This window comes from Sinohyriopsis cumingii, chromosome 4, assembly GCF_028554795.1.
Source record: "Sinohyriopsis cumingii isolate HCF-2022 chromosome 4, ASM2855479v2, whole genome shotgun sequence".
NCBI classification, from domain to species: Eukaryota; Metazoa; Mollusca; class Bivalvia; order Unionida; family Unionidae; genus Sinohyriopsis; species Sinohyriopsis cumingii.
This window is the reverse complement of record NC_142964.1, coordinates 5,132,713-5,157,511: the sequence shown is the minus strand read 5'-3', so window position 1 is coordinate 5,157,511 and position 24,799 is coordinate 5,132,713. Positions and strand designations below refer to the sequence as shown.

Below are 24,799 nucleotides of genomic sequence, written 5' to 3'. Positions count from 1 at the left end.
AATCTATTGATATACCGTATATGCTGAATACATTTGTAAAAAATACATAACCTGGAAGAAAGGTGGTCCACTTATCTGCGAAACAAGGTCCAAACTTAAAAAAAATTTAATTTTTTATTTACTACCGGTATAGATTGTTATTGTAGATCTATGAAGACGAGATCATAAGATTTTTCAATATGGCTGGATTTATGAGTCAGCTTATATACGGTCATGCAAATTTTAAAGTTTTACCTATTCAGTTTTGGGGGGGGGTTCAGCTTATGTCTGAATGGGCTTAAATGTGAGTATATATGGTAGGCAAAACCTAAACCTTTCAATAAAAAGTGAAAGAATGTGGCAAATTTGGTGCATAAATATGTGTGAAGATTAACTCATTCGGCCCCAATCCCGCCTGTAGGCATGATGAGGCTTGTACTCTATTTCTGAGCTCTGCAGCATCAAGGTCATTTAAGATACACCAAAGTGGTGGTATTATAAATAAGCAGACAGATATAGCTCTACAATGATAGCAAATAATCTGGAAGTTCTAGTTGCACTACAAAATACAGAGGGAACAACCTAATTTTTTGGACCTGTTTTTTTTCCACTCAAAATTCACTCATGGTTGGAATGCGATTTTGTGTCTGGATTTTAGAACTTTTGGCCTCAGATCTAAGGCAGACCGGTCTGAACTGCACACAGACAGGTGAACCTTTACAATAACTAGGATAAGGTGGGTATAAAGGGTATAAGGTTGGAGTAAAGAGTGGTCTCCATATGAAAATGATGGGTCCATTAAGCAAAAAACAACAACTAAAAAGAACTCAAACTTTTACCCTTCTGCTCATGCACAAGCAAACTAACCAATCGAAAATGAGGTTTCTAATACAACTAGGCAGTAGTCTCATGGAAAATCTGTTGAAAGCCAATGTTTATGATGTATTCAGAAATAGCACCCAAAATGTTTTTCTACTCGCATTTCAAGCAAAAATGACAAAAAACTTCCAGGCCAAATGAGTTAAAGGAAGAAGTATCATGTCGATGATGAAAAAGAGCAATATGCTGAAAAAAATGAAAATGAAGTTAATAATTTGGGAAGATGTTTTTATTGTAGAAGATTTAAACTTATTACATTTTTTTAAAATTTTGACTTACGAAGTCTAACGATGCTTTCATTGATTTCCTCCAGCAAGTTGTTGTTGATTTGCAGGTTCTTCAAAGTACCACCCCAGAATAACTCAACACTAACTGGAAAGACCATCAGCTGGTTGTGAGACAAATCTAGACTGGCCTGAAAATTTACATAAAGATTTGACTGAAACTGTACATCAGTAAAGCAACGATCTTTTACTTTCCTAGATATTATCATCTCCAATTTTAGACTTGTGAATAAAAACTTAAAAACGTTTAAACTTCTACTAAAGAACACAGCAACCATATAGGTGCCAAGGATATTAGGTACATGAATTCTTACTTATGAGGATATATGATGTAATCAAGTGAAGGACATGATCTCTTTATTTCTATGACACAACACCATTTCAACACTCTTCATACTCTCTTTAAATTTATTAACGCATAATTTGTCTGTGTGTGAGATGGCGTGGGGTGAGGAGTTGTTTTAAGATGCTATTATCTATATTATTCCAAGAAAATGGGAGCAAACTGCCTATTTCAATGGTACCCCATTGCAGATGACCTTGATGGGAAAAGAAATGCACATAAACAGTGAACATACAGTACGACTTATATCAAAAATATTTTCATGCTCAAAAATACATTTTTAACAAAGTCTCTTTTTTAATAACAACAGTTTAGATGGACAGAAGGAAGATAAATACCAGGAATCACATATAAACATATCATGTACATACCAATGGACAGTCCCAAGGGTTAGGAAAGGTATGAAGTTGGTTGTGACTGACCAGAAGTTTGACCAATCCTGTGCATCCTTGTATCTCTTCAGGGAGCATCTCCAACTGGTTTTGTGACAGGTTTAGTGTTTGTAGCATGGGACTGCACCAAGTATTCAGGTTGCTGGAATCTGAAAATGGAAAAAAAGAATCTAAATGTGTTCAGAATTTAAATGTAAACTTAAGAAGAAGTTCTGCAAGTCTGACTAAAGATGAACTAAATTTACCCAAAAATTTCAGTCTAAAAAACCAGGTATACAATGACCTGATTATGATCCTCCAGTAAAACTGCATTACAATTTTCTTTTCTTTTCATTCTCTTAATTTCGTTTTCTAAAGTAACAAGTCTTAAAAAGTTAATATATTTTAATTTGTAGGTAATAAGTTAATCCATTGCTTATTAATGAATAAAAATGCAAATAAGATGGTATTTATAGGCATCACCTGTTACCAAATTCCAATTAAAATGTGTAACAAACGTTTTATATTTTAAAAAAAGTCCCTTCAAAGGAAACTATGCTCTTTTGGCTAAAAAGATTTCACAAGATGCCTGTTCTTTCCCTCCTATTATTTCTTTTAACTTCTGAGTATTGAAATCATTCTCTGATATTCCTGAAAAACTCAAACATACCAAGTTTGGTAACAAAAGTTTCCTTGTATCTTCGAGTTCCAAGGTTTACAAGATAAGTGTTGTATAAAAATCTTCGTCATTGCCTTTGACTGTGAACCTGATATCATATACTGATCTCTGTACCGACCCACATGCTAAGTTTGCTTCAATCTATAATTAAACTTTAAAAATAAAAAATAACAATACCATATATAGTTCATTATATGTCTGCCCCATGTTTTAATAATCCTCCATGTTGATAATTGAAAGTTTCATTCAGAAATCAGTCACAGTGACCTTGATCTTTTCCTTCCTTATCCCAAGCGTGAGCCTAAAGTTTGGTGTAGGTCTGTGATGGAAAAGGAATGTTACTGCGCAGAAACCATTTTGCTTTTTCTGAAATGACCTTGAGACCTTTGCCCTCCAAATTTTGAAATAAACTCGATTCCTATTTACCTTAAGTACAAACCATCCACAAATTTTAGTTCAGGTATGTGATGTAGAATTAATGTTATTATGTGGAAAATATTTTCATTCTTTAAGTCATGATGATCTTGACTTTTGACCTTTCGACCTTTAAATCATTATGGTTCTTCACTACCTGAAGTGCAGGCCCATGCATACAATTTTTTAATCATAGGTGAAGGAGAACTCATATTATTGTGTGGAACCCATTATTCTTCTTTCAATCACATTCACTATATCATTATGTTTTTTAACTCAAGATCAATACAGTTCTTCCTTCTAACCCCAAGTACAAGCCATTTGCAAAGTTTGGTAACTGTAGATGATAACTGTGCAGAAACCATTTTTCTTCTTTTTATCAGTGTGACCCTGGCCTTTGATCTTTGGACCCACATTCAATAGGGTTGTTCCTCATCCCATGTCCAAAGCCATCCACAAAGTCTGGTGACAATAGATGGTTAAGAACTATAGCTGTTGGCCAGAGTATTAATCCCAGCATTCTGGATATTTGATACCAGAGACTGGCAACAGGCAGGGTTCTGTTGTTTAACTTCCCATGGCTAACTGAGCCCTTCATGCCCTTGGATAAGGCACAAATGTTAAATTAATTAAGATCCCTTATCTCTAACCCTTACTAAAACAAGAGCAGAGTGGTAGAGCAAGCAGGTTTTAGCTGGGGCTTGGTACTGTAAGCAACACTGGCTTTTAGTTTTTGTGAAGAATTTAGCTTTATTTTACATAAAGTTGTAGGACCCTTATATGGTGTGTGTGTGTCCTTTGAACCCAAACGCAACACCAGCTAAGGTTCATACAAATGAACTATCCTTACATAATACAGTCTGCTCAAAACAAGTACTTGGAAAAAGACATTTTTTTCATGCCTTTGAAAACCTCAGTAAATCTCTCAAAGCCAAAATGTTTTTTTGGTCACCAAAGTTTATCAGTTTTGATAGATTTCGCTGTTCTTGTTGCTTTTATCCTGCTTAAAAGCTCTTAAAGAAACAAACGCACAAGTTAAGACCTTTTATTATGGAATCAGAGTATTCATGATCAACTTGTTTATATAAATATAATTAAATGCAAAGTCTGGTCAAAATTCATTTGCACATATGTAATTTATGGTTTTTATGACTGACTGATACCAAGGCAGGTCTGGTCAAAATTCATTGTATATATGTAATTTAGAGTTTTTATGACTGACTGACCTCAAGCTAGGTCTGGTCAAAATTCATTTGTATATATGTAATTTATAGCTTTTATGACTGAATGACCCCAAGGTAGATCTGGTCAAAATTCATTTGCATATATTTTATTTATGTTTTTTTATGACTGACTGACCCCAAGGTAGGTCTGGTCAAAACTCATTTGAACATATGTAATTTATGGTTTTTATGACTGACTGACCCCAAGATTGGTCTGGTCAAAATTCATTTGTATATATGTAATTTATGGTTTTTATGACTGACTGACCCCAAGGCAGGTCTGGTCAAAATTCATTTGTATATATATATAATTTATGGTTTTAAAGACTGACTGACCCCAAGGTAGGTCTGGTCAAAATTCATTGCATATATGTAACTGACTTACCCCAAGGGAGGTCTGTTATTGTATTCAAGCTCATTTGCAACAGAAGACACATGTTGATAATCAGATCTACACCAATGCCACAATTTCATAAATAGTACTAATCAAAAAATATATTAGATGGCAATAAGAGTGCCACTGACTTAACCCCAATATCAAGAAAATCTTGTTTCTACATTCATTTTCACTATGGACATCTTGGTAGTCAGACTAGAATCATTTTAACAAGGACCAGCAACCATCTTTAAGTGAAAACCCTGTACTGATACAATTATCAATTCAGGTGAAGTAGACATAAGATTTTCATGCTGCAGCAGCCATATTAGAAGATCATATCAGTCATATTTTCATTTAGGCCAAACAATATACCGGTACTGCAAGAAGTATTTTTCTGAAAAAAACATGTTCAAATGATTCTGTTCAGAAGAAGAAGCAATAAAATAAATTTAAGGGTTGCTGTCATTAAGAACACTGTGACATCAGACCAATACCATTTTTGTAAGGGTTGCTGTCATTAAGAACACCTTGACATCAGACCAATACCATTTTTGTATGGGTTGCTGTCATTAAGAACACTGTGACATCAGACCAATACCATTTTTGTATGGGTTGCTATCATTAAGAACACTGTGACATCAGACCAATACCATTTTTGTAAGGGTTGCTGTTATTATGAACACTCTGTGACATCAGACCACACTCTGTGACATCAGACCAATACCATTTTTTATTATGAACACTCTGTGACATCAGACCAATACCATTTTTGTAAGGGTTGCTGTTATTATGAACACTGTGACATCAGACCAATACCATTTTTGTACAGGTTGCTGTCATTAAGAACACTGTGACATCAGACCAATACCATTTTTGTATGGGTTGATGTTTTTATGAACACTGTGACATCAGACCAATACCATTTTTGTATGGGTTGCTGTCATTAAGAACACTGTGACATCAGACCAATACCATTTTTGTAAGGGTTGCTGTTATTATGAACACTCTGTGACATCAGACCATACTCTTTGACATCAGACCAATACCATTTTTCATTATGAACACTCTGTGACATCAGACCAATACCATTGTCCATTATGAACAATTTGTGACATCAGACCAATACCAATTTTGTAAGGATTGCTGTCATTATGAACACACTGTGACATCAGACCAATACCATTGTCCATTATGAACACACTGTAACATCAGACCAATACCATTTTTAATTTAAAACAAATTACATATCATAACAAATATTTCACAGGAAATTCCATGTTGTTTCAAACATTCCTCCAGGACTGGTTATTACAATCCCATGATTCTCATGATAGCCTCCATTGTAACCATTTTGTGTGGTCAAATCGGCAACATTTTCGAACAAAACAAACCAAATACATTCAGAAGGGTTTCCTTAGTGGAAAAAAAAAACATTATTGACCTAACTTTTCCATTAAGTGGAGTTGCAATCACAAAATTTTGAAGATGGTCGCCACGGTGGTCTCTTCTGAGGTTAGATCTGCAACATTTTTTCATTTAGTATCAAAACCCCATTTCCATATGACCATCTCTTTGGAGAAGTAGTGATAACAAGATATGCAAGTGTCAGATGCTAGATGGGCACTAGTTTCCTCAAAGACAATTTACATATCATGTGTGGTGGTTCTTCTCCAGATTTTCCTTCACCAGTTATACTGGCTGCCATGTAGCAAATGCTAAAAATGGCACTGAGCCCACAACAACACATGATGTATCTTTGTTAAAATCTCATGTCATCCTTGGAGGATGAGTATATATTATCAGACTCTCAAGATATCCAACATGGCAGCTATACTGGAGGTCAGATCAATGTCATTTTCATTTTAGACCAACTTGATATCACATTTTAATGAAAACCCCATACTGAAATGACCATTTGTTCAGAAGTAGTGATAATATTTTCAAGATGACCACTAAGGTGGCCATGTTGGATTTAGAATGGCACCATATTTATTCTGGACCATCAACAGATCATAAAAAGTCGTCTGGTTAAAACACATTAGGACCATCAACAGATCATAAAAAGTCGTCTGGTTAAAACACATTAGGACCATCAACAGATCATAAGAAGTCTTCTGGTTAAAACTCATTAGGACCATCAACAGATCGTAAGAAGTCTTTTGGTTAAAACACATTAGGACCATCAACAGATCATAAGAAGCCTTCTAGTTAAACCCCATTAGGACCATCAACAGATCATAAGAAGTCTTCTAGTTAAAACTCATTAGGACCATCAAAGATCATAAGAAGTCTTCTAGTTAAAACTCATTAGGATCATCTTTGAGGAGAAGTAGCAATAACAAAATTTTCAAGCTAGCTGCCAGCCTCTGCGACAGACATCTTGAGCATCCTGGAATCACCATTTTCATTAAGGACTCACCAGACCTTCAATAAATTTGTTTATAAATCTTCATGGCCAACCCTCACTAGTTTAGGAGTAATGATAACAAATTTATGCTAAAGGATGAATGGATGGACGATGGGTAGATAATAGACAACATGTGGATGGCGACTGCATTAGCTCTTCACATCTTTGGTTAGAATAAGTATATAGAAAAAAACTGTATTATTTGACATGAAACTGAAATACCGATCTTGTTTGATAAATTCACACTTGCTTCTGTAACTCAAGATGTTTGTAATTCATTTTTGGTAATTAAAAACTACAGGAATGGTGAGCATTTAGTCAAATAAATAATAGTAATTTCATTGAGAGAGAGAAAGATCATGTTTTTAAACAAACGAAAAGAAAGAGAAATTGCACATATTAGCAAGTTTCATTCTGTTGTTAACATTTTAAAAAATGCAAGAATGCTGTGAATTGTTTTTTCATTCCACCAGTCACTTTTAAACTGTTTGCTTAATATGTTGCCACATGGTGGAATGTACACAGTGCTATCCAAAGTCCTGCCTCTGTTTAATATTTGCGACACATGTGCTTGTCCATGTGACACATTTTCTCAGGAAAAAGACATGTTTGCTTTCACCGAAGACCTACTGTTTATAATGCAGACTTTACAATGCTGCATCCTATAATCAACAGCATTAAAACAATATGCCCAGGATTGCTGGTTTAATGAGTTTAATATTATCAAATGGATGGTGATAGTCATGAGAGAAAAAATATTCACTTAAATATTTTCTGGAGATAAACTTCTATGTATTATTTTTATTTAATGCAATTTATCTGATAATGTGTGTGTGTGATTTGGATTTTTAATGTAGCTTTAACAATGTTTCAGCATATTGCTACAGTGTGACAGTTTATAGTGATGTCTAGCACGGGGCATCATGCTGCAGACATGTAGCATGATGTCCCACCCAGTCACATTATCATGACACCAGGCCAACCAGTCCTAACACTAACCTCTTAAAGCTGAGCGCCAAGCGAGGCAGCTGTTAGTACCATTTCTGTAAGTCTTTGGTTATCTGATAAGTACATTCTTTCAAGCCAAATAGCTTCCAGAATGCAAAGTGAACATTGTTTTAGCAGTTTAGTACATTTTAACCCAATTATCCTTTTTAAGTACGTGTGAATTCAAAATAAAATATTGTTGCCAAAGAACATAAATCAAATGCATATTTGCATATTGTTTAGCAAATTATTCCTACAACGTCAAATTATTGAAATTATGTCTGTAATTCCCCAAATGACAGTGAACCTTTAGTAATCAAAACTAAACAAAAAGTCATCAAATAAACAAACTTTTTGGACACCAAAGATGAATTAAACAATATTAATCCAAGGTTAAATACCTGAAGATAAACATGCTCACAGCATAGAAATAAGGGTGGGACAGGTTAGCAAGTATGGAAAGGAAATGTTTTTTAGTTTTCTTCTTATTGCAGCAGCAGTTAATTTCTCCTAGACATCCATCATAACATCACCATCAACTGAAATGCCTATAATTATGCAACTTTGGTTGCGAAATGAAATTCTGTGTTAGATATGATTGTATTTACTCTACTCTAGTTTTGTACATCAGTTAAGTTTTAGCATTATATAATTGAACACTTTTCTATTTGTATTTTTTTTTTCTCTTATTTAATTTGTAACATATTATGTATCATGTATCTTTAATTAATGTTGTGTGTTTAATTTGTTTTGTTCATGATAATAAGGGCTGACCTGACTAGTGACATTTATTTTATAAACAAGATAATACATAGCCAATATTTGTCTATCATTGTAGATTATGTATTACGATAATTATTAACTGTCAAAATGTTTAACTGAGTTTGAGTTATAGATACTGTCTTGATTCTGCCCTTAGAAATTTCCAGAAACCGAATTTTGTTTAGAGTTTAGAGTAATGTTTCCAATAAGATGAAAGAGTATTTTCTGAAAATGGTAAAACTGACCTAGGTCATGTGGAAGGATATATGAAGTTGTTTACTTCAGGGTTAGTCATTCCATATCCTAACATCAGTCTTATTGTTGTGTTTAGTTTATCTGAGATGATTTGTTTACTGAAATTATTCACTAGAATTACAAAGTGACTCATTAATACTCCTTGGACCATATCACTATGATACACCAACAGTGTTAACACATTTCCACATTTCAGTCTATTAGTCCATCAGCACATACAAAATTGGAATTAATTTGTATCACCTTTAGTAAAATCTTTATCTAAGTCCATACTTTGCATTTGTGATAGAATGTTTAGGACTATCTGGGATTTAATTCACAATACTAACTTCTTTTTAAATTTTCACTTTGTATTCTAAAGAAACATACTGCATTTAAGCTATGAGACAAATGATCAATAACTCTAACAAATGATTGTGGGAGTAAAGTGATTTGCCAATATACATATGTTTAGGTAAAAACTATAATATTTATCAAGTTTGATGGCAATCCATCAAAACCTTTGAGATTAGTTGTCATCTTTGTCATTTTAGTCCTGCTTTCACGATGCATAAGTATTAATATGCCTATATTGCAAGTTAATATGAATCTTAATATACTGACCTGGAATGTTAGAGGAATTATGTCCTCTGCTCTTAGCTTTAGTGCAATGCTGGATAAATATAATGTTGACGTAGCTTGCGTAACTGAACATAAACTATTACAGCACATACTTCCATTTTGCGATACTATTCGTTCTGATTATAAATGCACTGCTAAGGCAGAGGATATTTCCTCTAATTGTATGTTAATAAAATGTGGTAAAGGAGGAGTTGCAATCTTCTGCAAAACTTCTCTCATGAGATATGCTAACTTTATAGATGAAGTTAATAGTGACAGAGTTGTTGGCATAGAATTCAAATTTCCTGATATGCAAAATGTATATATTTTTTGTGTATATATGCCGACCCTATTATATGGCATAGATTGTTACAAAGCGCAAATTGAGTTGATTCAAAATCTCTATGATCAGTACTCACAGCTGGGGGACGTGTATTTTACTGGTGATTTCAATGCAGTAGCTGAACCAGCCACTTTCAGAGATTACAAAGATAGAGTATTTCATGAGTTCTTGCGATATAATAATCTAGTGAGTGCTGGACATTTAATAATATGCACTGGTTCCCGCTATACGTTCACCCCAGCAAGAACGATGATTGATCATTTTGTACTGTCGGATCAATGCATAGGTAGATTACGAAGTGTGCACATTGTTTCAGATCACGAAGAGCACGCGATATCTGACCACCTCCCTATCCTTACTTCCCTTCGTACAGTGACCTGTGGGAGAGACTTCAGACAGTCTATGAAGAGAAACAACATAGCCTGGAATAAATTAAACGCTGATATCTTGAAAAACTATCAATCTGAGCTGGACCTTCGCCTGAAAACTTTAGATATAGATACTATTTCGGACAATGTTGATAGCTTTTACCAGCACATTGTTAATGCAATACAGCAGTCAAGCGACATCGCGCTTCCAAAGTCTAAATTCAATTATCATGCCAAACCATATTGGTCAAATGAACTCAAAGAAGCACATAAACTTCAAAGACATGCTAGGTATACTTGGATAAATGAGGGAAGACCGAGGGGTAGTCAATTTAATTCTTACAGAGAATATAAAGATAAGAAGAGAGACTTTAGAAACGTTCAAAAACTGGCTGTGGAAAAATATATGGGGGAGGTGTATGAAGAAATTGAAAAAGCACATGAATGCGATGTAAGACACTTTTGGAAAATGATCAACATTAAGAGAGGGAACAATACAAATTTTTGTCAGGAACTATCAACTGATGGAGTTTGTGTCCGTGATGATGATTCCATCGCAAATGGCTTTGCTAGATACTATGAGGACATTCACACGCCGAATTTAAACCATAGTTTTGACGGAAACTTTTATGAATTTATAGAGAGAGAATTAAATCGGGGTCTACAGGACGAAGTAAGCCATATCGAGGCCTTACAGACCAGTATCAGTTTAAATGAAGTAAGAGAAATCATTAAAGGTCTAAAGAAATCAAAAGCATCGGGCCATGATCAAATTTGCAATGAACATTTGATCTATGGCAGCGACTACCTCATCGAGTGTATGACAATTTTATTTACTCGGATGATTGATCAATCTTACATACCTGTAGATTGCAAAAAAGGGTTAGTAATACCACTGTACAAAGGTAACAGAAAATCAAAGAACTCCCTCGAAAGTTACAGGCCTGTTACTTTACTGCCTGTTATCTACAAAACCTTTGAGAAAATTATTCATGAACGTTTGGTAACTTGGCTCAAAGATACTAATTCTAGTATACCCAGTTCACAACAACATGGTTACCAAAAAGGTTTAGGCTGCACAACAGCGAGTTTTGTGCTGTTGCAATCAGTACAATATAATGTAAACATGGGTTCACGGGTTTTTGCTGCTTTTCTTGATACAAAAAAGGCATCTGATACCGTGTGGCACGAAGGACTGCTTTTTAAATTATTCACGTTGGGAATTACGGGTAAATCCCTTTTGATATTTTTTAACATGTATACAAATTTACAGAGTAAAGTTCTTGTAAATGGGCAATTTTCAGATTGGTTCTCAATTGGCCAAGGAGTGAGACAAGGGGGTGTTTTGTCAACCTTGATGTACACAATATTTATAAATGACTTGCTGCTACAGTTAGAAAATAGTGGATTTGGAGCAAAGATTGGATCCTTAGCTGTGGGAAATCCAACCCTAGCTGATGATATTTCACTTTTGGCTATATATCCTAGCAATCTACAAAAGCTGTTAGATATAGCATACGACTACAGTAATAAGTGGCGATTCGAGCTTAGTGTTACAAAGTCATACATTATCATTTTCGGACCCCAATACAAGAATTTTATCAATATGAAATGGTATCTTGGCCCGTCATGTTTGCCGGTCACCGATTCGGCAACACACCTGGGTCACCGGATTAACTCAAAGCTGACGTCGCATGACGCAATACTCGATGCATGCAAGAAAGGGAAAAAATCTTTTCACGGTCTGTTTGGTATTGGCATTAAACCGAATGGTTTAAATCCTTTGGTTGCTGCAAATGTAATTAAAAAGGTAATTTTCCCTTCAATGTTTTATGGAAGTGAATTATGGTGTAACATTTCAAAAAGTGACCTCGCTTTATTGGATAAAACTCTGAGGTATTTTGCCAAACATTTACAAGGTTTTCCAATACATACAAGATCAGACATTGCCCTGGGAATGCTAGGATGGACATCAGCGCAGTCAGAAATTGATAGAAGAAAATTGATGTTTTTACACAGATTGTGTTTGATGCCTAACAATGTACATACTAAACGTGTGTTTAACGTTGCGTTATTTCACTTCATTCTGAGCGGATGCATGTCAAGCTGCGGGTTAATTTCAAATTTATATTATACCTCAAAGAAGTTTGACTTGCTCGGGTATCTAACTGATTATTTACATTATTCTGAAATTCCAGATAAACATAATTGGAAAGAAATTGTAAGGTCAAAAATTGTTGGTCTTGAAAATAGCCTCTGGAGAGTTCGTATGTCTAATCAAGCAGATTTTGATAGATTCTCTTCGATACACGAATACTTACGACCTGCCTCAGTGTGGCAGTGGGCTAAAACTAGACAACACACTAAGGTATTTACATATGTAGCTAAACTATGGGCTGCTGTTCCACAAACACAGCTTGATATGTGTATTAGATGTGGGAATGTTTATACAGACTTGATACTTCATTGTTGTGTTAGTTGTCCTTATATGTCGAACTTTCGAAATTCTTTCTGGGATTTCCTTACTGATAAATTTCCCCTGAGCCTGCACATTACGTTATTTAATGCAGAAGATGAGCTGCAACTACAATATCTTTTAGGTAAAAGGTTACCATCAGGAGTAATCGACAAAGAAAACTCCAAGCTATTCGTCCTGTATGCAGCATACTTTGTCATGCAGTGTGCAGCTATCTTCTGTAAATAAGGTACTGAAACTTGCAACTTATGAGTTGACGAACACTTTGTTGATTGATATTGTGTAAGAATTTGTATTCCAATATAGAATATTTTTTTTTTTTTTTTTTTTTTTTTTTTTTTTTTTTTTTATATTTATTGATTGTATTCAGATGATTTATTCTTATATCATGTAATCTTCCATGGAAGGAAATAAAGATGATGATGATGATGATGAAGCTATGAGACAAATGATCAATAACTCTAACAAATGATTGTGGGAGTAAAGTGATTTGCCAATATACATATGTTTAGGTAAAAACTATAATATTTATCAAGTTTGATGGCAATCCATCAAAACCTTTGAGATTAGTTGCACTATTAAGGTTGTTATACACAATATTAAGCTAGATGAGAAAAGAACAATAACTCTAACAACTACAGAGCAAGCATAGTGATTTGTCAATAGGCCCATCTTGAGGTTATAGTCACTGTTACAACTCTGTGTCATAAACTAAGTAACAGAAAGAAGCAAAACCAACAAGTTTTGTAAAACTTGACAATTTAAATATCAATGTTATAAAAGAAAATGTGAGAGGAACTTACAGTATTATGAGTGAATCCAAAATAATCCTGAAAGAGTTATAAAGTCCAAAAGAATGAAAAGTTCTGTATAAATGTTATAACTGGAAATGTAGTGTTACACCAAGAATCATGACATCAAAATGGCATTGTCCAAAACACCTTTGAATAACTCACAATGGTTCTAGAAAAACATAGTCAATGAGCACTTTCTATTTTCACTGAATAATTCTAACAAATGTTTTTCCTCTCAAGTACAACATAAAACATGTCTGCAGACTTGACGTTACAACAGGAACACATGAAATATGAATGACTCCAGAATAGAAATGAAATTTGACTGCACAGTTCTCTCCTTATATACACTTTCTATTATCACCATATGTTGCAATATAACCCACATGACAAATCATACTACTCAATAAATATTCTGAAATACCTATTCAGGTGACTTGGCCTGTCCAATAGGAAATTACTAAATTCTTCTAGAACTGTGCAGACCCCACCAGCCAATGATAAATTAAACCAAAGTCATCAACAAGTCTTATTATTAATAACTGTCAACATGTACATAAGCATCTTTTTATAGATCCTATGTAATTTTACACTCATAATATTCCTTAAACAGACTGTAGCCATGTAGGCAAAATCTAACTAAGATAATCACTGCACTTTACAGTCATGAATAAAAATTACCAAAATCAGATAAAATTATGTACCATGAGTTTAAAAAAAACCCATAAATATACACAACAGTCATAACATCTACCAAGTTCATGAAACTCCACAAAAAACAGCAAGACTAGTTTTACTACTGAGATATTATCATGATCATCAATGACAATAATTTTAATACAAATTGCAGGAGCCAGCTGATTATAAACATTAATTCATACTTTTTTCTTTATCATTTTAAGAAGCCATTACAAAGATAGCTCCCCCATTAAAACCATGGTACTAACTGCTCAAGACTGTACCAGACATGGATGGATAGAGGTTGAAAATACCTTCAATGATTTGGGAGCTATGTTCTAGAAATAAAATTGTTTATGGAGACACAATGATAGCTGTATTCACCTACATTACATACTAGGGAGAGGAACGAACAGATTAAAAATAAACAAATATGCATATTATAGCACATTTTACAGGATTCTTAAATTTTATGTCGTTGTAATTCCATATATGCCTATGATTACAAACATATAATGGCACAACTGTCATACCTCTTGGTTTGCCTCCGGTGGGTTCAGATTCATGCAAGCATTGATGTTTGGATCTAATCAGATACTTCAACTGGTTTCTGCTCAAGTTTAGTTCCTTCAGGGAAGCAATTTTAAACAGCTCTTCACACACACTCTCCAGCTTGTTCTCATTCAGGTAGACGAATTCCAAACTGCACACACACACAAAAAAAAATGAAGCCATTTATAAACATTTATCAAAGAACTCGAAACATATCTTTTTGTAAATATATTTTTATATACTTAAAATTCTCTTAAAAGAAATAATAATAATAATAACAATATAATAATAATAATGACACCAATGCAATGCCAATCCTGCCACCAATGCAATGGCAATGATGCCACCAATGCAATGGCAATGATACCACCAATGCAATGCCAATCCTGCCACCAATGCTATGGCAATGATACCACCAATGCAATGCCAATCCTGCCACCAATGCTATGGCAATGATGCCACCAATGCTATGGCAATGATGCCACCAATGCTATGGCAATGATGCAACCAATGTTATGGCAATGATGAAACCAATGCTATGGTAATGATGCAACCATTGCAATGGCAATGATGCAACCAATGCTATAGCATTGATGCCACCGATGCAATGTCAATCCTGCCACCAATGCTATGGCAATGATGCAACCAATGCTATGGCAATGATGCCATGGCCCCGGGTGACTGAGTACTCATCTTTACCAATCACTGCCATCTCACCTCTGTCCATGTGGGTTCAAGTCTCACTCTGACTCAGCAAATGTGGGTGTATGAAAATGGGTCACTGGTTTTTACTGGGTTATCACAGGTTATTCCACCACCAGTTATACTGGCCACCATCTAAAGCCTATCATGTGCTGAAAAATGCTGAGATGCTCACAGGATTTTATCATATTGTGGGATTTCCCATCCTGTCATCAAAATAAGTGGGTAATAGAAAAAAGAAGAAGGATGCAGACATAGTTCAGTATTCACCTAAACACCACCACTTAAATATCCATCTCTATCTCTTCCTGCAGGGCCATGAGTGGCCAAGTGGCCTAAAGCGCTCACCATTACCGATCACTACCACCTCACATCTGCACTGGTTCGAGTTTCAGGCTCGGCCAATGTGGGTACATGAGAAAGTTTGCTAGTAGCTTCTCGTAGGTCTATTATTCTTTCCTGAGTCTTCATGGGTTCTTCCCTCACCATTTATACTGGCTGCCATGTATAGCCTGTCTTGTGCTGAAAATGGCATTAAACCCTATAACAACAATAACAACAACTATCTCTCCATTCTTTTAGGGCTCTATCAAAGTCAAGATCTGCAAACAATGACCCTTCTAGTTATGTAAGCATCAGTGTTTTTATTGTTTCTGAATTGAATCTGTTCCTAAACTGTGTGTGAATACTGCTGTGTGAATAGTGGTCTGTGCTGAGAACCCCCTTTCACAGTCTACTGTCTGAATGGATATATGCATTGTCATCTTAACCAGTTTTAACAAGTTAGGACATTGTTCTTTATGACTGTTATTTACTATTTTCCACAGCCCAAAGGTACTGTCTCTTTGATATCTCTACTCCAAAATAACATTTTTTATAAACAAAAGCTCTGCCAAAATCTGACTTTCTTGCTGACTACAACTGAGCCAGATGCCAGATTTCTCATCTGCTCCAGAATGCTGTATTTGGGTCTCAAGTCCTGCAATGCCATAGTTTGATTGTTCATCCTTGCTATGAAATGAGAGTCCTTTATGGCCAAGTACTTGGAAACTTGTTGCAACAGATGTATTTTCTTGAGGAAATCTCTGCGTTATTTCATGTTTTAAGCCTTCAACTTCAAATTCTTATTTCAAAGAACTTGCATATTTTTCTTCTGTACATAGTTTAATACATTACAAATACCACAGAACATACCTCCTGTCTCGAATTTGTTTTGTAACCATTTGTACTCTGACAGGCAAGAATTTTGAAACTTAACTGCACATACTGATTTCCTCTTTTGATGGTACATTCAATTTGGCATCTCACATTACTGATGAAATATCGTCCTCCATTTCTCAAGAAACTCCACTAACTCTGCCATTCTCCTGTTCAAATTCCACATTCCTGCCACCACTGATTTGAGGTCCCCTTTATACAATCTTGCCACCACTAACTTGATGTTGAAAATATTCAGTCAATTTATGTCCACCATGGTTAATTTCACTTTCCAGAAAGGGACCAAAGATTGTGTATGTACATATATAAAGGAAAGGGTACCAAGTGCAGAACCCTCTAGGAAACATGTTTCAGTTATAAATAATTTGCAGGATTACCAAGTATCCTTTTGAATTAAGGTACATCTGCCGACTATGGAATGGAAGAGGTATGGTGATAAAAAAATATCCTTCTGAATTTATTTTTAGATTGTTATTTGTTCAGTTTATTTTAACATCAATAAAAATTTTATACTGCTGCACCAATTACATTTTTATATTCACAACTTAGAACTAATCTCCTGCACCACTGCTTTCCAAGTGTGCAAATTCTTACAAACTTTGTGCTAATCATGCAATCAGGTATCAAGGGAGCATCTCTAAAAATGGCATTGAACCCACAACAACAATGATGCTATCAATGCTAATGCCAATTCTACCACCAATGCCAGTGCTGCCACACTTTCCTTTATCAATTCTGCCAACAATGCTAATGCCACTGCTATCACCAATGTAAATGCCATTACCACCACCAATGCTATGCCAATCCTGCTGCCATTGCTAAGATCAATGCCACAAACAATGCTACGCCTGTGCAGTGCCACCACCACTGTATTGCTGTCACAAATGCTAATACCACCTATATTATACCAATGCTGCCACCAATGCTACATGAATACTACTGCCACCAGCGCTGCTGATAACTTCAACAATGGCAATATAGCATAAATTTTACTGCACTTTTTGCAGGCAATATAATAATATTGCTCTTACCAAAACAGTTAAAAATAAATCTGTCTGTACTAACTAATACATCTTCATGATGTAAAAGAACAAAGTATATGTGGGTATAGCAAAGTATCCATAGGAATAACAAAGTATATGTGGGTATAACAAAGTATCCATAGGAATAACAAAGTATATGTGGGTATAACAAAGTATCCATAGGAATAACAAAGTATATGTGGGTATAACAAAGTATCCATAGGAATAACAAAGTATATGTGGGTATAACAAAGTATCCATAGGAATAACAAAGTATATGTGGGTATAACAAAGTATCCATAGGAATAACAAAGTATCTGTAAGTATAACAAAGTATCCATAAGCATAACAAAGTATCTGTAGGTATAACAATTCACCAAATATACTGAGAAATTTGCTGATGAAGCAATATCAAACTAGAATCAAATTAAAGCAGCTGAAGATTATCTATAGGTATAATGAAATAGCTGTAGATATAACAAAGTATCCAAAGGTATAATAAAATATCCATAGGTATAAAAAGTATCTAAGTATTAATCAGCATAAAAAAGTACCTGTAGATAAAATAAAGTATCCACAGATATAAAAGGTATCTACAGGTGTAACAAAATATCCAATGGTATAACAAAGTATCTATACATATAACAAAGTATCTGTAGGTATAACAATTCACCAAATATACAGAGTGTGTTTGCTGAAGAAGCAATATCAATCTAGAAATAAATGAAAGCAGTTAAAATATATTTTGAGACTTTAAGAACAAGGATGGTTTTTTTTTTTAAAGTGAGTCCAGTACTTTTTGTGGGGTACCAATGTTTGTGAATTTTGTGGTCAGTAAAATTTGATGAAGTTTAAGATCTTTTCATCTTTTAGTAGAAATATACTGATTAAACTGAAACAGAATTAAAACATTAATTTCAACTGAAAAGACATATTTAAATGGTATTTATCTCTTTCAATATTGCCACCTGTTAGTATCTACCAGAATATTTCAGTGATTGCTATTTTGCTATAAATTATTAATTACAGTGTATTGAGAAAATATTTTTCCAATAAAACAAACAAAATGTGACATTGTATATCTGTGTCAAAGTTATGTCTTCATTCTTTTATCTAATAGGAGTTGAATGTTCAACACAAAACATATACAGCATGCTTTTCTCATAAACCATTCTAACCCTAAAAGAAAAAACTGAATTATCTGCTGTGAATATTAAACACACCCACCACATAGCATGCTTGTCAAGCTGTACCTTATATGCATAACATCTTGCACCAGGGCCAAGGGAGATAACTTACAGTATCTCAAAAATAGAGTACATGTATAAAACTGCATACTTTCTGGATGACATACTTAGCATGATCATCTTTTTACCTCTGACAAAATTCCTCCTCACTGTTCTCAGGTGGTTCTATCAACTTGAGGAGGTTGTTTGAGGCCTTGAAGCATTGTAGATTTTGTAATTCCCAAGGCAGGCATCGAGGTAGCTTGGTCAGCATGTTGGAGCTGATGTCTAGATCTACAAGGGTAACTTTGTAGGGCTCCAACCACAGGGGATGGATCAGACCTAGCTGCTTCCTGGACAAGTTTATTTCATGCAGCTGTTTTCACAATGAACCAAAATGTGTCAATAAGCAAAACAAACAATATACAATGTCGATATTGATAAGAAAACTACATCATTGCAAGTTACTTAACACCAAATGCATCCACTTTTTGCATACAGCTATTGCAAACTTCATCTTTTAGTTGTTTTTGTGATTATGCAGTTAAAACTACTGATTCTTGTTTTTATAAAAGAGTTACCATTATTTTGAATTCCATTAACACTTTCATTTATCTTTTGAACTGACTGTGCAAGGAAATCTATGTACACAAGATTCCCATTTCTTCTGTTAAATGTATGCTATTATTTTCACTTGAAAATTACTAGAACATGACTTTTTTGAATAAACTGATGCTCTACTGAACTCCAGAAACAATTAACAAGAATTTCAGACAATTTTATTTCACCTTTATTAATTGCTGATTACTGAAACCAGTTGGGCCCCTAGTGGCCAAGTGGTCTAAAGCACTGTCTGTCAAGGATCACTGCCATTTCACCTCTGTCTGCGTGAGTTCGAGTCTCGGGCTCGGCAAATGTGGATATGTGAGAAAGCTTGCCGGTAGCTTCTCGTGGGTCGGTGGTTCTTTCCAGGGTTTTCCCAGTTCTTCCTCCACCATTAATACTGGCCGCCATGAAACCAGTACTGACAATCTTCCATGATACACCTGCAGATCAGTCTATGTACCATATTTGGTCTATTTTTTATTTCCAGCAAATAGTGCATGCATGTAAGAGTTTAACGTTGTTTTTTATGAGTTCATCGTGGCATAAACTGTCAGTTGCCGACTCACATGGCAAATAACGCCCGAAGGGCGTTATGTAAGCTGTGTGAGTCGGCAACTGACAGTTTATACCACGATGAACTCAGAAAAAAAGACGTTAAACTCTTATAATTGAAATTTTAATTATTTGTTATGTTATTTTGTTTGCATCATTAAAAAACAGAAATCTTAATTGAGCGTAGTAATACATGTTTGTGGTTTTTCTGTTATGTAGCTATTTATAGCACTTGGGATTGTCCTGCTTGATCGCAATAAGGTCATCATAATACCAGTCCTTCAACCAATGGAAGCCAAATTTTTTCAATTATTTTTTTGTTTGTTTGTTAGAATGTTGTTTTTCTTAAATGCTTACTTCATGTCTGCCTTAGCTGGCAGTGTTTATCTAATGCTGTACACGTGACTCTGTTTATAGAAGTGGAAAAGTAGTTCTCCTTACAGTTCATACAGAAATGAACACAATTCGTTTTGATCATGTGGTAACATTCTGACCAATGGAAATGTTACTTTCCTGTACCAGCTACTGGCATTGCAATTATTGATCTACCACCACATCATGTGCCTGCAGATCAGACTCCATACCCAATTATCATTTCAGATTTCAAAGAAATATCGCATACCCGGATCCTCCACCACATGGAAAAACCAGCCAGTCTTATTTTGTATCTGGTTTCACCTATTTCAGATGTCAAACAAACAGCACTAAACCAGATCTGCTAGTGCAACTTTCTTAGCCTTTTCCACTGCATACTAAAGGAAAGGACTGATGCTTTACTGACCAAAAAGAATTTCCAGGAATTCAAAATAGGACCATTATTTCTTTTTAATTGCTGATTGTTGAAACCATCTCTGATATTCTTCAGCGACAAAATTTCCAAATTAACTGCCATTGTGGATAAACACTGATGCCATTTTCATTTTGAACCCAGCATACTTCATTCAAAGTCTTTTGGTGAAAGCTTCATGTCAATATGACTATCCTTTCATTGGGAGTAGTGGTAACAACATTTTCAAGACAGCCATCACTGCAGCCATATCGTATGCATGAATGGCAATGTTCTCATTTAGGATCAACTAGGTATCATAAGAAGTCAAATGAGGAGAAATAACAGTATTCTCAAGATGGCCATCATGGTAGTCATGCTAAGAGTCAGCTGTCACCAATTTCATTTAGGACCAACTCGACACCACATGAAGTCTTCTGAGGAAAACAAAGATTCTGTTACACTGGTATATGCCGGTTTTTACCAGTAAAATCTGTCCCTGTACCAAAAACAAAAGTATGTTGGTATTCATGTACTGTCAAACTCTAAAATATGTTTAAGTCCTGAAAGTTACCTGTCTCAAGATCAAAGTCTGTCAAAAGCTGATCTATTCTTTTCATGCACTTGTAGTCCCAAATAAACAATGACTGTGATCAGTGATTGACAACAACAACACATCACCAGAAGATGAGTGGACTTACCTCTCGGGTGAATTTAGGTGGTGTAATGGTATATACATGTAATATATTTCTACCTTCCTAGACTGATGAAACTGACAACTTGCAGTTAGGGTTAGAGTTCCCATGGTTATGAAATTAGTGAAATATAGTATTCTCTTGCCATGGCAGCTTAACAAATAAGGAAGCCTAGAATATCAGTCTTGTTATGTGTAGTAGTTGTCAAAGCAATGCCTGAAACTATCAAAGAGATAATCCAACTCTCTCTATGGCACTATAGCAGGTGATTGATTGCTGGTAATAGAAATTATAGCACCCTTATTTCTGCTTCATAGACATTAATCCTGGCTTTAATTAATTTTTGTTCAAAACAAATAAATAACAACATGTTGACTTCCATTATGGAAGACTACAAGTCATGCTGAAACTGAAGGATTTCATTTGAACATAAAAATGGACATTTTCTGTGGTGCATGTGAACATCTTGTCTATTTACTTTATAACTGAACTTGGAACCAAAGTTGTTAATTGTGTGTTGATTAAGTTGGTGAGTGAAATATGATTATGTAGTCCAGGTTTTCTATGACCCTTCCCACCCCATTTTAGACAAAATGACATTGATGTTGGGGTGTGGGGTCAGAGCCAAACGGCTGTTGAAAAGTTGGAAGCTGCCAGCATCTGGAGAATGCCTGATTCATGAAACACAGAATGTGTGTCATCGATGGTTTTGTTGGAATCATGTGACAATCACTGACATGTTCTCTCTGTTCAATGAATCTGGTTTTCTCCAGCTTACTGTGACAGGTTTCTGTTTGCTGTTCAAGGAATAAATATGTTAAAACTTGCATATATTTTATTCTTTTAGAAACAATATTAGACTTTCATTAATATATTTGAATGTTTTTGTACAACAACATTGAAAAGGGAGTTTATTTTTGATCTCACATGATTATTTGTTCTCTAAAGTCATGGACATGTAGGTTGCAATATTTGTTAGGCCATGTGAGTAGCCATGCAAATGGCAAGTACCATGTCAAATTTCATCAACACTGTAGTTCCATCTTCTCTGTGAGTAGCTAAAAGACACAGCAAATGTTATAATTGCAATTATCAGAGAAAATATATCATCTATTATCAACTTCATGCAGGTATGACTTGATCTAAGGCCATCAAAGTTCACTAGGCATGCTAGTAAGTGGCTACCCAATGCTGCCACCATGCAGCAGCAAAAAATTCTAAATTTTCAATCAGCAACTGGCTCTGACCCCACACCCCAAAATTAATGTCAAAATAACTAAAATAAGGTGGAAAGGGTAAGAGGAAACTCAGACTAGAGACTGTGCTACTCTTGTGGTGTTGATTTGTCACACTGTCTTTTAACAATACAGCTCCTGAAGTACTAGTAGTTGCACAACCCTAGCAGAATCTCTTGAAAAGCCCAAAGTCTAAATGACTTTCCATTTTTCAAGATGGCCACCATAGTGGCATTACTGGATGTCAGATCACTACCAGTTTAATGGAGGAATGCCTAGACAATATAAGATGTCTTCAGGTAAAAATCCCTAGTAGATATGACTTTCCGTTTTGGAGAAATAACAAGACTTTCTAGACAGTTGCTATTATACACGGCTTTCACATTCACACCATTTCCATAGCTTTCATACCATTTAGATCCAACTACACATAAAAAAATATTTTGGTGAAAGCACAATGTTGATAATAGGTAGCAATAAGATTTTCAATGGTCAGACTGTCCCATACACTCTCCTGGTCTATGATGACCAGCAGAGGTAAATGATGATTTCAATGGCACAGCAACAACTCAAGCTATCCCAATAACTGCAGTGGATGGAGGCCAGGCCAAGTTGGGGCTCACAATTCCCATCAAACATGAAAAACTTTTATTGGAACTGGGATCCAGAATTTAGTTTTGCGTGGAGGTCCAGAATTTCTTGCTACACCACTGGGTTATTTAGAACTTTGCTCCAGTCCATGGTTGGTATTATGTTCATAAACTTTGCTGACAGAATAAGAACTTTACTGGCATAATAAGAACTTTACTGACATAATAACAGCTTGATAATGTGTCATCACTAGCTGCGGTAAGTTAAGGAACAGTTTCACTGACTGAAACTGAATGATTTCTTCAATTATTTCAGTCACATTTTCCTGGAATAACATCAGAAACTTAAAGTTCAGGTATATCCTTGATGGCTGAAATGTTAAGTATTATTTTCAACTCCAATTATTTTATACAGATATATTTTACGCACATCTACCCCCATGTTCTTCCTCTAAATAAATACCAGTATGGGAAGTATCACTATGATCCTCTAAATAAATACCAGTCTGGGAAGTATCACTATGATCCTCTAAATAAATACCAGTCTGGGAAGTATCACTATGATCCTCTACATAAATACCAGTCTGGGAAGTATCACTATGATCCTCTAAATAAATACCAGACTGGGAAGTATCACTATGATCCTCTAAATAAATACCAGTCTGGGAAGTATCACTATGATCCTCTACATAAATACCAGTCTGGGAAGTATCACTATGATCCTCTAAATAAATACCAGTCTGGGAAGTATCACTATGATCCTCTAAATATATACCAGTCTGGGAAGTATCACTATGATTCTCTACATAAATACCAGTCTGGGAAGTATCACTATGATCCTCTACATAAATACCAGTCTGGGAAGTATCACTATGATCCTCTACATAAAAACCAGTCTGGGAAGTATCACTATGATCCTCTACATAAATACCAGTCTGGGAAGTATCACTATGATCCTCTAAATAAATACCAGTCTGGGAAGTATCACTATGATCCTCTACATAAATACCAATCTTGGAAGTATCACTATGATCCTCTAAATAAATACCAGTCTGGGAAGTATCACTATAATCCTCTAAATAAATACCAGTCTGGGAAGTATCACTATAATCCTCTAAATAAATACCAGTCTGGGAAGTATCACTATGATTCTCTACATAAATACCAGTCTGGGAAGTATCACTATGATCCTCCAGTCTGGGAAGTATCACTATGATCCTCCAGCCTGGGAAGTATCACTATGATCCTCTACATAAATACCAGTCTGGGAAATATCACTATGATCCTCCAGTCTGGGAAATATCACTATGATCCTCCAGTCTGGGAAATATCACTATGATCCTCCAGTCTGGGAAGTATCACAATGATCCTCCAGTCTGGGAAGTATCACAATGATCCTCCAGCCTGGGAAGTA

At 35.2% G+C, this 24,799-nt stretch overlaps 1 protein-coding gene across 2 annotated transcripts in view; it reads right to left on the bottom strand.

Annotated features, from left to right (window-relative positions):
• The window catches only part of LOC149800564 (leucine-rich repeat serine/threonine-protein kinase 1-like), a 231,780-nt gene that overhangs the window by 153,233 nt on the left and 53,748 nt on the right, over positions 1 to 24,799 (bottom strand). For both annotated transcript variants that reach the window (XM_089954509.1, XM_089954510.1), the window contains 4 exons: positions 19,091 to 19,317; positions 14,755 to 14,924; positions 1,857 to 2,026; positions 1,138 to 1,273 (listed from right to left, as the gene is read on the bottom strand). In XM_089954509.1, the coding sequence (XP_089810635.1) occupies positions 1,138 to 1,273; positions 1,857 to 2,026; positions 14,755 to 14,924; positions 19,091 to 19,317 (703 nt within the window). The remainder of the gene's footprint in view (positions 1 to 1,137; positions 1,274 to 1,856; positions 2,027 to 14,754; positions 14,925 to 19,090; positions 19,318 to 24,799) is intronic.